Here is a 12,946-nt window from a genome sequence, read left to right as displayed (position 1 = left end):
CCAGGCTGCTAACTAGTATATAGGCAATGCAAGAATTTCTTCTCTTCATTTTCTCTGGTTCCTTGATTAATTTTGTTTTCAACATCTTGATTTTGTGCTACTTGAGCACTCATCTTTTTTTTACTTTCCACTTTTGCTATTAGTTTAATCCTGTCCTGATTACTCTAGCTGGCCTGTCCCCAAAGAGATTGGTCCCTCTTCTACTGAGGTATACTTAGTGTTCTTCATTTTCAATTTTTATTTGTAAAAAAAAAAATTCAGGAATTTCTCAGTGTTTGGAAAATAAACATTAAAACTGGGATGAAATTAGGTTTAAAAAATTAAAATGAAAAATTGAGGGGAAAAAGAAAAAGAAAAACATTTCATAATATACACATTTTACTATAGTATAATTGAACCTTTGAACATAAAAAAGTTATTTTTTGTCTGTCTTAGAGTTAGTAGTTGTTCCAGTAATCCTGGTTGGCATATGCTCACATAATTTTCTTCTAAGTATCCTCACTCATGTTGAGCCTCTTGCTATACTGGAGGTAGTCCGACTTCGAAAATAAATTCTCTGCATCAATAGATCCAGCAGGTAGACTCAAAGCTTGCCGTGTCACTTTGCTGAAGTTGTGAAATGTGTCTCGATAACTGGTCCAAAAAGCCAGCACATCTAGTTTCACATTGTCATGGTTAGGCATGTTCATGTAAGTAGTAAATTCCCTTTTCAGGTTTGAAATGTAATCTTTAGTGGCAAATGGTTGAAACATTCTGGCTTAATGGTCATAGTCTGCTACAAAATTCACTTCGAGGAAGGGGTGCAACTCCTGGATGACATTCCAAAAAGAATCTTCAGCACCAAACACTTTGGGGTTCAGATTGCAGGCCATGCTCTTCTCCCATTTCTAGCTGAGTGCTGAAGGTTTTGAATGCTTTTTTGGTTTTCTCCTGATCTGGAATTGGAAGGATTTCTGAAACAGCTGGGTTTTCTCGCCGTTTGTTTCTCCTGCAGTTTTAGTGCTCAATTCGCCTGAAATTTTGGTTGTCAGGAGCAGGTAAATGTGTATTGGCAAACGTGTTGGCAGTAGTTGGAGAAAACACACAGTGATTCCAAATTTCAACAATGAACATTACCTAGGTGTGCAGAATCTGGCCGTCATTTTTGTTATTTGCCAGTCTCTTCAGAGTTTCTTCTTTAGAACCAACAAACTCAGGATGATCTAGGAGATGCATTAGAACAGTCCTCACATTATTTACATGACAGGCAGTGAAGTACAAGCTCATGCACTGAGGTTGCACAACAGGGGTAGCTAATTGGCAGTTGGCTCTGCACTCGTCTCACACTATATAAAACAAAGCCTTCAACTTGTTCATATACTTGAAAATGGCCCCGAATCCAGTGATGCAAGATTTTACATCTTTCATTTCTTCCATAGCAGTAGCTGCTGGTAGTGCAATCTTAATCAAACGAGCAGGATAGGTAATACATAGGAGCTCTGGTTTCTGATTTTTATCTCCCGTGCAAACTTAGCCATCTAGGAAGCAAAATCTGTGTTAGTTGTGGCCATGTTTTCCCAAGTTAGTTGGTACATCTCAAACATGTCAGTTATTGCTGCATCAACAAAATGTGTGTCAGCAGAGGGTATGAATGTCACATCAGCACAAAACAATGCAGGTTTATTTGCTTTGAAATAAAAAACGAAAAGAAAAGGCCAAGAATTGGACAGTCCAAAGCATCAAGAGACTTGTAAAAAATCAAACTAGATACCACATTTCCATCAGTTTAGATACTAAAGCATTGTCATTTTCTTTCAAATACTTAACGAGTGAGGTTATCTGCATTAGGGAGGGTTTTTGCTGCTGGACAGTATTGTCGTACAAAGTCACCAATAGGCCCTTCTGCAATTAACAGCAGTTGTCCTGCGAAACAAAGAGCGCACACAAATTCATTGACACAATCATGCTCTGACCTCTCTTTCATTAAAGCCGTGGTGAAAGCTCCTGATATTGACTATCCTGAAGCTCACTTTCTTCTTTAAGCTGCTTGTGTCACTTGCTTTCAACGTGCTCCTTTATTCTGTTGGCATGAGTACTGACCTCAGTGCTGCAGTACATGCAACACAATGCATCCTCTTCACTCTGATCTTTATTTTTCTTGAACATTGCAAAGCACTGGTTTTCTTGTTGGTAGTCAGGCATACATTTGTGTTCTTGTCTCATGTTTACCTTTTTACTTTATCTTTATCTGTTGAGGATTGATTGTTTAAATTCAGTGCCACACTAAATGGATGCAAAGAAATAGGTGGGTAGCATCTCCCTGTGAGCCAATCGTAGTGTGATATTAATGTTTTTTGATTTTTCCAGTCTCCACCGTGTGTGTATTCTGTGTTTTACACTGCGGAACTGCTTTAGTCTCAGAGCTGCAGGACACAACAATCCTGGACTGCATTAGTGTTTAACAAAAATAAGTATCCCAAAAAATATTGAGTGGATTGATAAACGGGTGTGAATTAGTAAAAACCTGAACTCCTTTAATAAAAAAACCTGGTAATTTAACAGTGAAAATAGGTAAAAACAGAAAACATGGAACATTAGGTATACTATACAGTCTCCTCACCCCCAAGAAGGTGGATCAATGTTCCATGAAAGCAAAACCCTTCACCCTGCGCCACTTACTGAGCCAGTGATTGACTTCCAGAATCTTCCGCTTTCTGTCTTCCTTTGCTTGCGGGACAGGAAGAATCTCACAGAAGATGGCTTGGATATTTTTCTTCAGAATGCTTCCAAATTCCCTGAAGTAATCTGTTGTCTGCAAGATATCCCACAACACAGTGTGATTAGCTGGCTATGTGTGTGCATTTTTGTAACAGTGAAAATCTATTCATGGTCTTTGCAACATTTTCAGATGTTAATTTCATTAACTGGAAAAGAAAACTTTTCATTCTTAGCAAAGAACAGGGAGAGAGAGAGATCGAGAGATCCCTCTTCAAGACTTCTTGCATATACCGCTGGAAGTTTTTTGAGTTGTTTGAGTTAGAAGGATTAGGAACATGGGTGGAATATATTTTTATTTCTCATTAAGATAATTCAAAAATGGCTGAGAGGATTTTTCTTAAACTTTCTTTTTTTAAAAAAGAAAAGTTTAAAAAGGAAAATTTCAATCCAAAAGGGACATTGAAAGTGAAAAATGTTATCATGAAAATAGTTTTGCTGCCTTCATAAATGTGAATCCACAAATACAAACGTTGTTACAAGAGTACTGATAAAAACAACAAGGAGTCTGGTAGCACCTTAAAGACTAACAGATTTATTTAGGCATAAGCTTTTGTGGGTAAAACACCACTTCTTCAGATGCATGGAGTGAAAATTACAGATGCAGACATAAATATACTGACACTTGAAGAGAAGGGAGTTATCTCACAAGTGGAGAACCAGTGTTGACGTGGCCAATTCCATCAGGGTGGATGTAGTCCACTCCCAATAATAGATGAGGAGCTGTCAATTCCAGGAGAGGCAAAGCTGCTTTTGTAATGAGCCAGCCACTCCCAGTCTCTATTCGAGCCCAGATTAATGGTGTTAAATTTGCAAATGAATTTTAGTTCTGCTGTGGACTGTGCAGGAATAGTAGAAACATCCCTCCTCTTTTGATCATAGGTGTTTGAAATCGCTGAGATAGTTGATCAGATGTCACCCTGGGGCATGCTGCGGATTCCAAGGCCTCTTATTATGATTCGAGCATTCCGGATATATTTTCGCTTTGAGCTTCCAAGAACCAGGATAACAAATATTTTAAAGTAAGTGAATAATTTATCTGTAAACATAAATTAAAATTAAAATGTTCTTTAACATGATTGTATAAGCAGCTGGGTGGAGGATTAAAGAACCGAATATAAAATCTGATTGTAAGATTTAAACCTGGACAAAAAAAATTGTCAGAATTGTGCATTTTTGAAAAATATCAACTGCCAGTATAAGAGAGACAGAAAACAGATAACATTTTTTGTGAGAATTTTTGATCTGCTCCATTGACCTTTACATATTGGAAGGAGCATCTAGAGATAAGTGTGGGTGCTCCTATTACATATATCTTTTTTAAAACAATAAGACACACATACACACTAAACTGTAATAAATATCACGCATAGCACGTGATGGTAATAGCCAGCTGATACATTGTAGAGCAGGGATCGGCAACCTTTGGCACGCGGCCCATCAGGAAATCCGCTGGCGGGCCGGTTTATTTACCTGCAGCGTCTGCAGGTTCAGCCAATCGCGGCTCCCACTGGCCGTGGTTCACTGTTCCAGGCCAGTGGGGGCTGCAGGAAGCGGTGCGGGCCAAGGGATGTGCTGGCCGCTGCTTCCTGCAGCCCCCATTGGCCTGGAATGGCAAACTGCAGCCAGTGGGAGTTGCGATCGGCCGAACCTGCGGACACTGCAGATAAACAAACTGTCCTGGCCTGTCAGCAGATTTCCCTGACGGGCTGCATGCCAAAGGTTGCCGGTCCCTGTTGTAGAGCTATGTGATAAATAGCATTTATCAAGTATGTTTAACCACTTCATCTGCACTCTGCCCACTCTGCACTCACCCAGATCCTTTGGGATTGCTTCTGACATTGAAACCACCCATCAGCTTCAAACATCCAACAGTTTATCCACACCAAAAAATGCTCAGCTCGACACAAAAATATTTAGTCTTTTTTTTCAGAGTTGTCTTCTCCGCCCCACACTCTCAGAAACTACACTGTGCTGAGGCCCAGTATGGATTAAATTTAGTCCTGGGCCAATAGGAGGTGTTAAGGCCTGGTGTTTCAAGTCCAATAAAGATTAAAAATGGGAGCTGAATCCCTTGGAGAAGAGGAGATTTCCAGTTTTTAAGTAGGATACATACATCTTTTATCTAAACCAGGAAGGTCCTGGATTATCAACCTTAAAATCATGACATTATTTATGAAACGATAATTGAGATCATATTGAGAGTTAATTATATCTCTCTTCATTTACATTTGGACTCCTGGCGATAAGCCATCCTACCTTTACAGACAGAGTCAAGCTGCATTATACAAAATGATTAATGGGGTGGTGTAGAATGAGGAGTTTATTGGCCCCCTTTGGGGATTAATTTTGCTACACTATCATGTATTCTGTATTTATCAGATTTTTCAGAAAAACCCAGTCAGAAAAATATGAGAGTTTTTTATCCATTTTATGTCTTTTTTTAAAAAAACTAATCTCTTCTCCTGCATGGCCTGGTTGCTTTAGTTACCATGGATCAGCTTCTCATGGGGTCCTCTTGCACTTTGGATTTATTCCAGCTGAGGATCTGGTCCTAAGTATCCAAATTCACAGATCTCAGAGGGAGAGGGGGAAAATGATAAGTTAAAAATGTAGGATAGGAGCAATTGGAATCTGCTAGAAGCTCAGCACTTTCAAAATTAAGCTATTATGTAGGTGCCAGTATTGATTGAAGCCTAACTTCAAGCACCCCTTTTTGGAAAAATCTTGGCTGCCATTTCTAGTCCAAATATTGAATTTGATAACCTATTTTAAAGCTCACTTTTACAGCACTAAATATCGCTTGGTCTGCATTGTAGCACAACATAATTTTAGGGAAGGAATGCCATATTTCAGGATAAAGAAATAGGTCTTTCTAACAGGTGGGTTTTTTTTCATTTATTTTTGAAATGTCAGCTGTTTTTGCCATGTCTTTGTGGGTAGAAGCCATGTGGTATAAAATGGTGTATTGTTTCATTGTTTTCTTGTACTTGTCTGCCTGTCTGTATCTCTTGCCTCTTGTCGATAATTGCCCTGTTCCATTCATTCTCTTTGAAGCACCTGGCACAGGCCTCTCTCAGAAGACAGGATCCTGAGCTACATCGACCATTGGTCTGACCGAGTATGGCCAGTCTTATAGTGTGTACTTAGATTATAAGATTTTTGGGGTAGGGACCATATTTTGGTTGTGTGTTTGAACAATACCTAGCACAATGGGTCCATTACGAGGGCATCAAGGTGCTGCTGTAATACAAATACTAAATAAATTTTTCTGGTGGTTAATTTTTATTTATTAATATGTAATGTAATATTTATCTTCTTACCAGGCGTTCTGGAGAGCAGATTTGGAGTGTTTCAATTTTCCTTCTATTCTTTCTGCTTCTGTACGGAATTCTAGGAGTTCAGATGTTTGGAACTTTTACCTATCATTGCGTAACAAATGACACGCAGCCAGGGTAAGTTCATCTATAGATGGGCATTTTGGGGTGTATTCTCTCAATGTATATGGGAAATTTCTAGTAATGTTAATGAGTGTAGATTGGACATATTATGTTAAAAGTAGGCCAAAGCCATCAGTTATCACAAAACGGTGTAGCCAGATACATCTGAAAAAAAATTTGTTAGAGTCATTGCTATGGCTATAGGCTGCAGTCTCCATGAAAGTGTGTGTGAGAGAGAGAGAGACAGCCAGCCAGCCAGACACACATTGAAGCAGGAGGAGCCCTGCAGCCATTGTTGCTGAATTGTGGCCTAGATCAAGTCCTTGCAATCAGGTCCTTGTCTGTGCAACCTTAATTTGGCTCCTTGGTGTTTATGCGTTATGACAGTCTTCAATTACATGATCTTGTACTATTTTTTCTACTGTTCTCATCCTTCATTCAGTGCACAGATGGATGGGGCTCACTTAATGAGCAGCTGTGCAATAATTTGTGTTCAGTGTGTGAATCTCATGCCTAATGTACTGCACACTATTCAAACCCTGCTCTGAAGAGAGAATTATTAATTTCCTCTTCTTTTTTATAGCACTAGTCACTAGAGTATTTAAGTGTTTCACACCACTGATTAATTGTCTTTTACAACACCTCTGTGAGATGAACCTAGGGTAAGAACTCCATGGTATAGATGGGGAACTTAGGCACAGAGAGGCTAAGGTAAAAAATGTCCACTAATTTTGGGTGCCCAATATGAGATACCTACGATCTGATTGTTCAGATTACTTAGCATTATATCGCACTGTATATGTTACAATCCCAGCTCCTAATAACTTCAGTTGCCTCTATGAATGCTCCACATTTCTGCAGATCAGACCCCAGAGTTTCAAGGGAGGCACCTAGAAAATGAGGAACACACAGTTACCAGTGGCAGAGGCTGGGATAGAATCCCATTATTGAGGGCAGCATGCAGCTGCCTTAACTGTGAGATCCTCCTTTCTGTTCCTGCAGTCCCCTGCCTCATTCACTACACACCTTCCAAATTCTGCAACAAATGGAGCAGGGTTCCCACAGAAAACATTCTTTTCGGTACACAACCCTGTTTCTTCCCCAGAGGAGCTCCATCCTGTACACTTAATGAGGCAGGTATCCTGTGTAGAAAGTATGTGATCATGTAAAGACAATGTAAAGACTTTATCATAATGCATTCAAATCAGGCAACTTCTCCCTACATGCTGCTTGGGTCTGGCTGGGGGGTTATTGACAGTACAGGAGAGACAGGTCTCCAAGTTCTCAGTTCAAGTGCCTGGACCCAGCACAGAGCTGCAACAATAGGGAAAGCCATCATGAGCCCCAAGCTGGAGCATGCTTAGTTTTGATGGAATCTTCAGGGTATTTAGCTGCTAAGCCCTAGCAAATGTCTACTGAACATGTGCAAATTGCTGTTTTTCAAAGGCTTATGACTTGACTAAAGTTTGTAAAGATTAACAGGGATGACAAAAGATGCTTGCTTGACACCAGGATGACCACCGTGCCAAATTTAAAATCCCTGTTCAATAGCATGGATATGCTAGAGCAGTGGTTCTCAAACTTTTGTACTGGTGACCCCTTTCACACAGCAAGCCTCTTGAGTGTGACCCCCCTAATAAATTAAAAACACTTTTTTATATATTTAAACCATTATACCATTGTAAATGCTGGAGGCAAAGCGGGGTTTGGGGTGGAGGCTGACAGCTCGCGACCCCCCATGTAATAACTTCGCGACCCCTCAACCACCAGTTTGAGAACCCCTGTGCTAGAGCTTCTCAAAGAAAAGATTCCGGAAATTTATAACATGGGCAAAATATTTTACCTAGCTTCATTCTCAGAAATGACTGAAATATTTAGACTGAAATTTTCTGTAAAAATTCAGTCTGGGGCTGACAACCACCATGGAAAATTTGAGACCAGACATTTAAAGTTTTTGGCAACGTTATAAGCTACTGAAAACAGGGTCTTAATGTGAGAAGCATTGGGTAATCTTAATAATAGGTGACGCTAACCTAACAGCCCTATCTATGATAACTTGGATAAGTTGTGCCAAAGGATGGCTGATGGAAATAAGTCTAGAAATATCTGAAAAAATGTCAACACAAAGGAAGGAAAGGGCTTATTTAGCACAGAGATTTCCAAGGTGAGTTCCATGTAGGGCTCTGTAGATCATTTTGTGGGAGTCTGCAATAGGTGGTAAGTGACATGATATTGGTTTATCCTTGATTTTGATTTCTTTTAAATGCTTTCATGCTCTTCAGTGTGAAGAGCAGCCTGGAGTCTGGTAAAAGTAGCTGGAAACACGAAAGACCCTGTCTAGTTACCTCTGTTAGGAGGGATGGGAAGCAAGATCCTCCCTCACGAATCAGAGCTACCAGAGGGATTGGAGCTGCCACCCTGAAAAGGAACATTCATATGGGAATTACATCTAGGGAGGCAGGAAGAAAGGAAGACTGGGTGTGTGGCAAGAGGTGGGGGTTCAGAAAGAAACACGTGAGGGGGGAAATGAAATGAAAAGTAAATAATTCTATTAATTCTTTTTCAAAAAGGACAAAACATTTACCACATTCTGGACAGCTGCTAATACAAAATACTGTGTAAATACTTGTTTTCCAAGTAAGCACTTGCTGTAGTAGCTACAGGAATATTATTTGATCAAGAAGGAGCGGGGTGATGTCAAAATATTGCTGCTACTTCCCCAAAACATTTCTAAAATCCAATTGTTCCTTTCTATCCAGATGGTTAAAGTTTGTTCAGGTGCTGATCAGCACCCATTTTGACTACTGCAACCTCTTCTTCCTCTCTAGCATCCCTGACACCCACACTCCATCACTTCCATCCTGTCCACCGCCTCAATTATTTTGTAATGTCAACTCTGGCAAATAGAAATACTTCAGTGCACTACGTAAAGTCTGAGCTATTCCCTCCATCTGTGAGATCAGCATAATCTGACCTTCTTCCCAAAGGCTGAAAAGTTTTTCTGTTGGATGATACTTCTTTTTGGTTTCCTCTCTTAACTCGTCTCCTTTTTAGCTGCCAGGCTTCTTTGCTTACAGCAAACACTCTTTTCTTCCTAGGCAATTTTCTCACTCACATTCTCTTGTGATGATCACTTATCTGACTGCATCTCTGCTGTTGCAGCTTTTCCCTCATGATTTATCACACTGTTACAGCTCTCTTCCCACTAATGTTTTGTTCAGTGGACTTCCTTACTGTGGCACTTCTTTAGCTGATTGCTCTATCTTTTGTACCCATTTCCTTTCTTGTTGGGAAAGTTTTTAACCACCAGAAGAGTGATAGAACTAGTGTCTCAAGGATTCAAGGGAGGTGCAGCTTCCTTGTTACCACCAGAGTCCCAGGCAGGTTGCTACTAATAGGTACTGAAATGCTAAGCCATGCAGGAAGTCCCACCCCAAGGGACATGAGCGTTAGCCCTCTCTGATTTCCTGATTGGCTGGCACTCCCCATACAAACTGGGAAGCCATTTCTGGGAGTTGTCTGAGCAATGCAGACCTCTGCACTTCCTGTCTCACAGCTTCTCAATCACACATTCTCAGCTCTTGATCTATGCTCAACTCCCTACCCTGATCCCTGGTGTATTGTCTTCAGTTTAAGACCATTGCTGACCTTGGCTTGGGCCAACCCTGATACTCGCCTCACACTTTCAATTTGGTGACAGACTTTGACTTTGCAGTTTTGACCTGGCCTGGCCCTGGATTTGTCTCTGACCTTCATCCCTGATACTGAACAGCTCAGTCTATGCCCACAGGCTGCCCATGACCCGAATCTGATACATTGTTCAGGTCACCTCCGGACTTTGCCACAGGCCACTGGCTGCACGATGGTAGGAGATCACCCAGCAGGGCATCCCCAGCCCTGCCTGCCCTGCAGTGATTTACTTCTCTTCTGGCTGCTTGGGGCACCCAAAACAATGTGCCTTCGCTGCTGGGAAGCATAGACACCGACTCCGTGGGTGCTCCTGGGCTGGAGCACCCATGGGGAAAAATTAATGGGTGCTCTGCACCCACCGGTAGCTAAGCTCCCTACCCCACCCCCCTGTGTCACCTCCTCCTCCGCCTCCATCTTTTCCCCTGAGTGCTGTGTCTCCACTACTCCCTCCCTCCCAGCGCTTGCTGCTGCCAAACAGCTGTAGCAAACTCTGGGAGGGAGGGGGGAGGAACAGGAACATGGCGCGCTCAAGTGAGGAGGCGGGGAAGAGGCGTGGCCAGGGTGGGGATTTGGGGAAGGAGTTGAATGGGGCAGTGAGGGGGTAGAGTTGGAGTGGGAACTTTGGGGAAGGCGCTGGAATGGGGGCAGGAGGGGGCGGGGCAGGGGTGGAGTCAGGGCGGGGCTGGTGGGGGTCGAGCACCCACCAGCGCCAGAAGAAGTCAGCGCCTATGCAGTGGGAAGCAAAGAAATCTGCAGGGGACATGAATTCTGCACATGTGCAGTGGCACAGAATTCCCTCAGGAGTATCCTATATGGACTGGTAGGAGGAAAGAGTCAAACTGTTTCTGTTGCTCTAACAACTCCCTTTTCATCAGGGTGGATTGATTTTAAATCGAAGTGATGTAAATCATGAGTTTGAATCAGCAAGAAGCAAACCTTGATTTAAATAATCAATTTTAAATCTTGTTTTGCATTTGTACTTTCAATTTTCCTAAAAAGAGGTTGATTGTCATTGGTTGGTAACCATTAAAATATGTTGATTTGCAATTAAATGTAGCTTTCATGCTAGTACTTTTCTTTGCTCACCAAGAGGAGAAATTATACCACTTTATCTTAGCAATTATAGTTTAATTTACATTTTTAAAGATTTTTTATTTTTACATTTTTATTATTTTAGTTTAGAAAATGGTGAATGATGCATTTCTTATTTTCTAGATGATTAATTTTTCACTCATGTTTTGTATCAAACTCTATTTAGATGGATAATGGAATCCAAATTTTTATGAGTTACACAAAACTATTTTAAATGTGCTGGATACATAAAACTTTTTTTTTTAAATCAAAACCTGTTTTGCATTTAAAACTAACTGATTTCTTGAAGGAAATTCTGTAGTTAGTGAATTGAACTGATTGTTTCTGGTCACCATGCCCTTCAAAATTTTAGAACTATCTCATCCTTTCACACTTAGTTTTTCTGCTGGTAGATTGAAAGAGGAAAACAAGCATTCCTGCTTTTTTTCAGTTCCCAGTTGCTTTCTTAGTTTTGAATGAACTAATCATTGAACTGAAGTAGCTGAATAAACTGAAATGAAGAGAATATTCTCACTGCATCTGCAGAAGAGGCTACTGTTGTCAAAAGCTGGTTTAGCACTTCAATAAACTTTGGTCCCAGCTGATTTACCAGTGGCTGTCACCAGTTCAAAGTGGTTTGATTTTGTTTAAACTTTGGCAGCAAATGTCTACTGCTTAATATTTTTTAAATTTAACTTAATTGATTTTACTAGATTGTAGGGCTAAAGATAGGTCATAATTTCAGATTTAATTGTAAATAGATTTATTTTTAAGAGAAAAAATATATTTAATTTAAATTAAAAAATCTGAATTAAATAAAATAATTTAAAAACTTGTTTTCAAGTAATTGACTTTTATTCACCCTGCTTCTCATTATAATAATTAAATTAACACTCTCCCTTGCAAAATTCCTTGTTTAAAGTAAGAATGATTACTGATTATTATCAAGATCCACCGGTTACTTAGTCATCTAGGTTTCAGAGTAGCAGCCGTGTTAGTCTGTATCAGCAAAAACAACGAGGAGTCCTTGTGGCACCTTAGAGACTAACAAATTTATTTGGGCATAAGCTTTCGTGGGCTAGAACCCACTTCAGCAGATGCATGGAGTGACAATACAGGAGCAGGTATAAATACATGAAAGGATGGGGATTGCTTTACCAAGTGTGAGGTCAATCTAACAAGATAAATCAATTAACAGCAGGATGCCAAGGGAGGAAAGCAGTTTGTGGATAACTTCTCAAAATGTTAGGACTCAGCATCATTAGCAGGCATATCTGAAAACTTACTACAGCCTGTAATGGAGGAAATAAACATGGTTAATAACAACATTAAAAAAATCTCAGACATTGTCTTATGTCAGTGGCAGGAAAATAAATAACAGTAACTATGTGGATTTCTAAAAAAGAGAGAAAAATCAAAGAGAAAGCTAAGAAAAATCCACACTGCAAGAATTATTTCAAAGAGCAGATGAATATATTGGTACTTGCTGAACAACTTACACTGCTTTAATGTTGTCTTTGGGATTCATTCAAAAGTCTCTATAACGGGTCATGTTTTCCTTTCATTTAAAAATGCATTGTATTTTTCAAATATAAACTGGATCCCTGCAAAAATACAGTATATTTTGTTCATCTTTATTCCCTAGATTTGTTTGGCACCTAAGCAAGTCTGATATACAATATTAATTTTAATGAATGATGAATTTATATTCTATCATTTCTATGCTGCTAGAGAAAAGTCCAAGTTTTAAATACAGAACATGTGGAGATATCTTTCAGAGTCAAAGTGGATGCATTTTTAGCCTCACAATATTTTGGCCATTTCCATTTGTATCTTTACTGTAGTTATAAAGACTATTAAGATATGTTTTTGTTATAGAAAGTAAATTAGGTACTCTGAGTACCCAGATCCTCTCCTACTGTAATCATCAAAGCTCAGTTGATGTCAGTAGAACTGTACAGACTAATACAAGCTGAGTATCAATATAATGT

General features: G+C 39.9%; 1 protein-coding gene across 2 annotated transcripts in view; it reads left to right on the top strand.

Moving 5' to 3' along the window:
* The window catches only part of NALCN (sodium leak channel, non-selective), a 345,519-nt gene that overhangs the window by 53,893 nt on the left and 278,680 nt on the right, over window positions 1–12,946 (top strand). For both annotated transcript variants that reach the window (XM_073348939.1, XM_073348928.1), the window contains exons 6-7: window positions 3,637–3,776; window positions 6,081–6,209. In XM_073348939.1, the coding sequence (XP_073205040.1) occupies window positions 3,637–3,776; window positions 6,081–6,209 (269 nt within the window). The remainder of the gene's footprint in view (window positions 1–3,636; window positions 3,777–6,080; window positions 6,210–12,946) is intronic.

The sequence above is a fragment of the Lepidochelys kempii genome, chromosome 1, assembly GCF_965140265.1.
Source record: "Lepidochelys kempii isolate rLepKem1 chromosome 1, rLepKem1.hap2, whole genome shotgun sequence".
NCBI lineage: Eukaryota > Metazoa > Chordata > Testudines > Cheloniidae > Lepidochelys > Lepidochelys kempii.
This window is presented reverse-complemented; position numbering and strand designations above follow the sequence as displayed.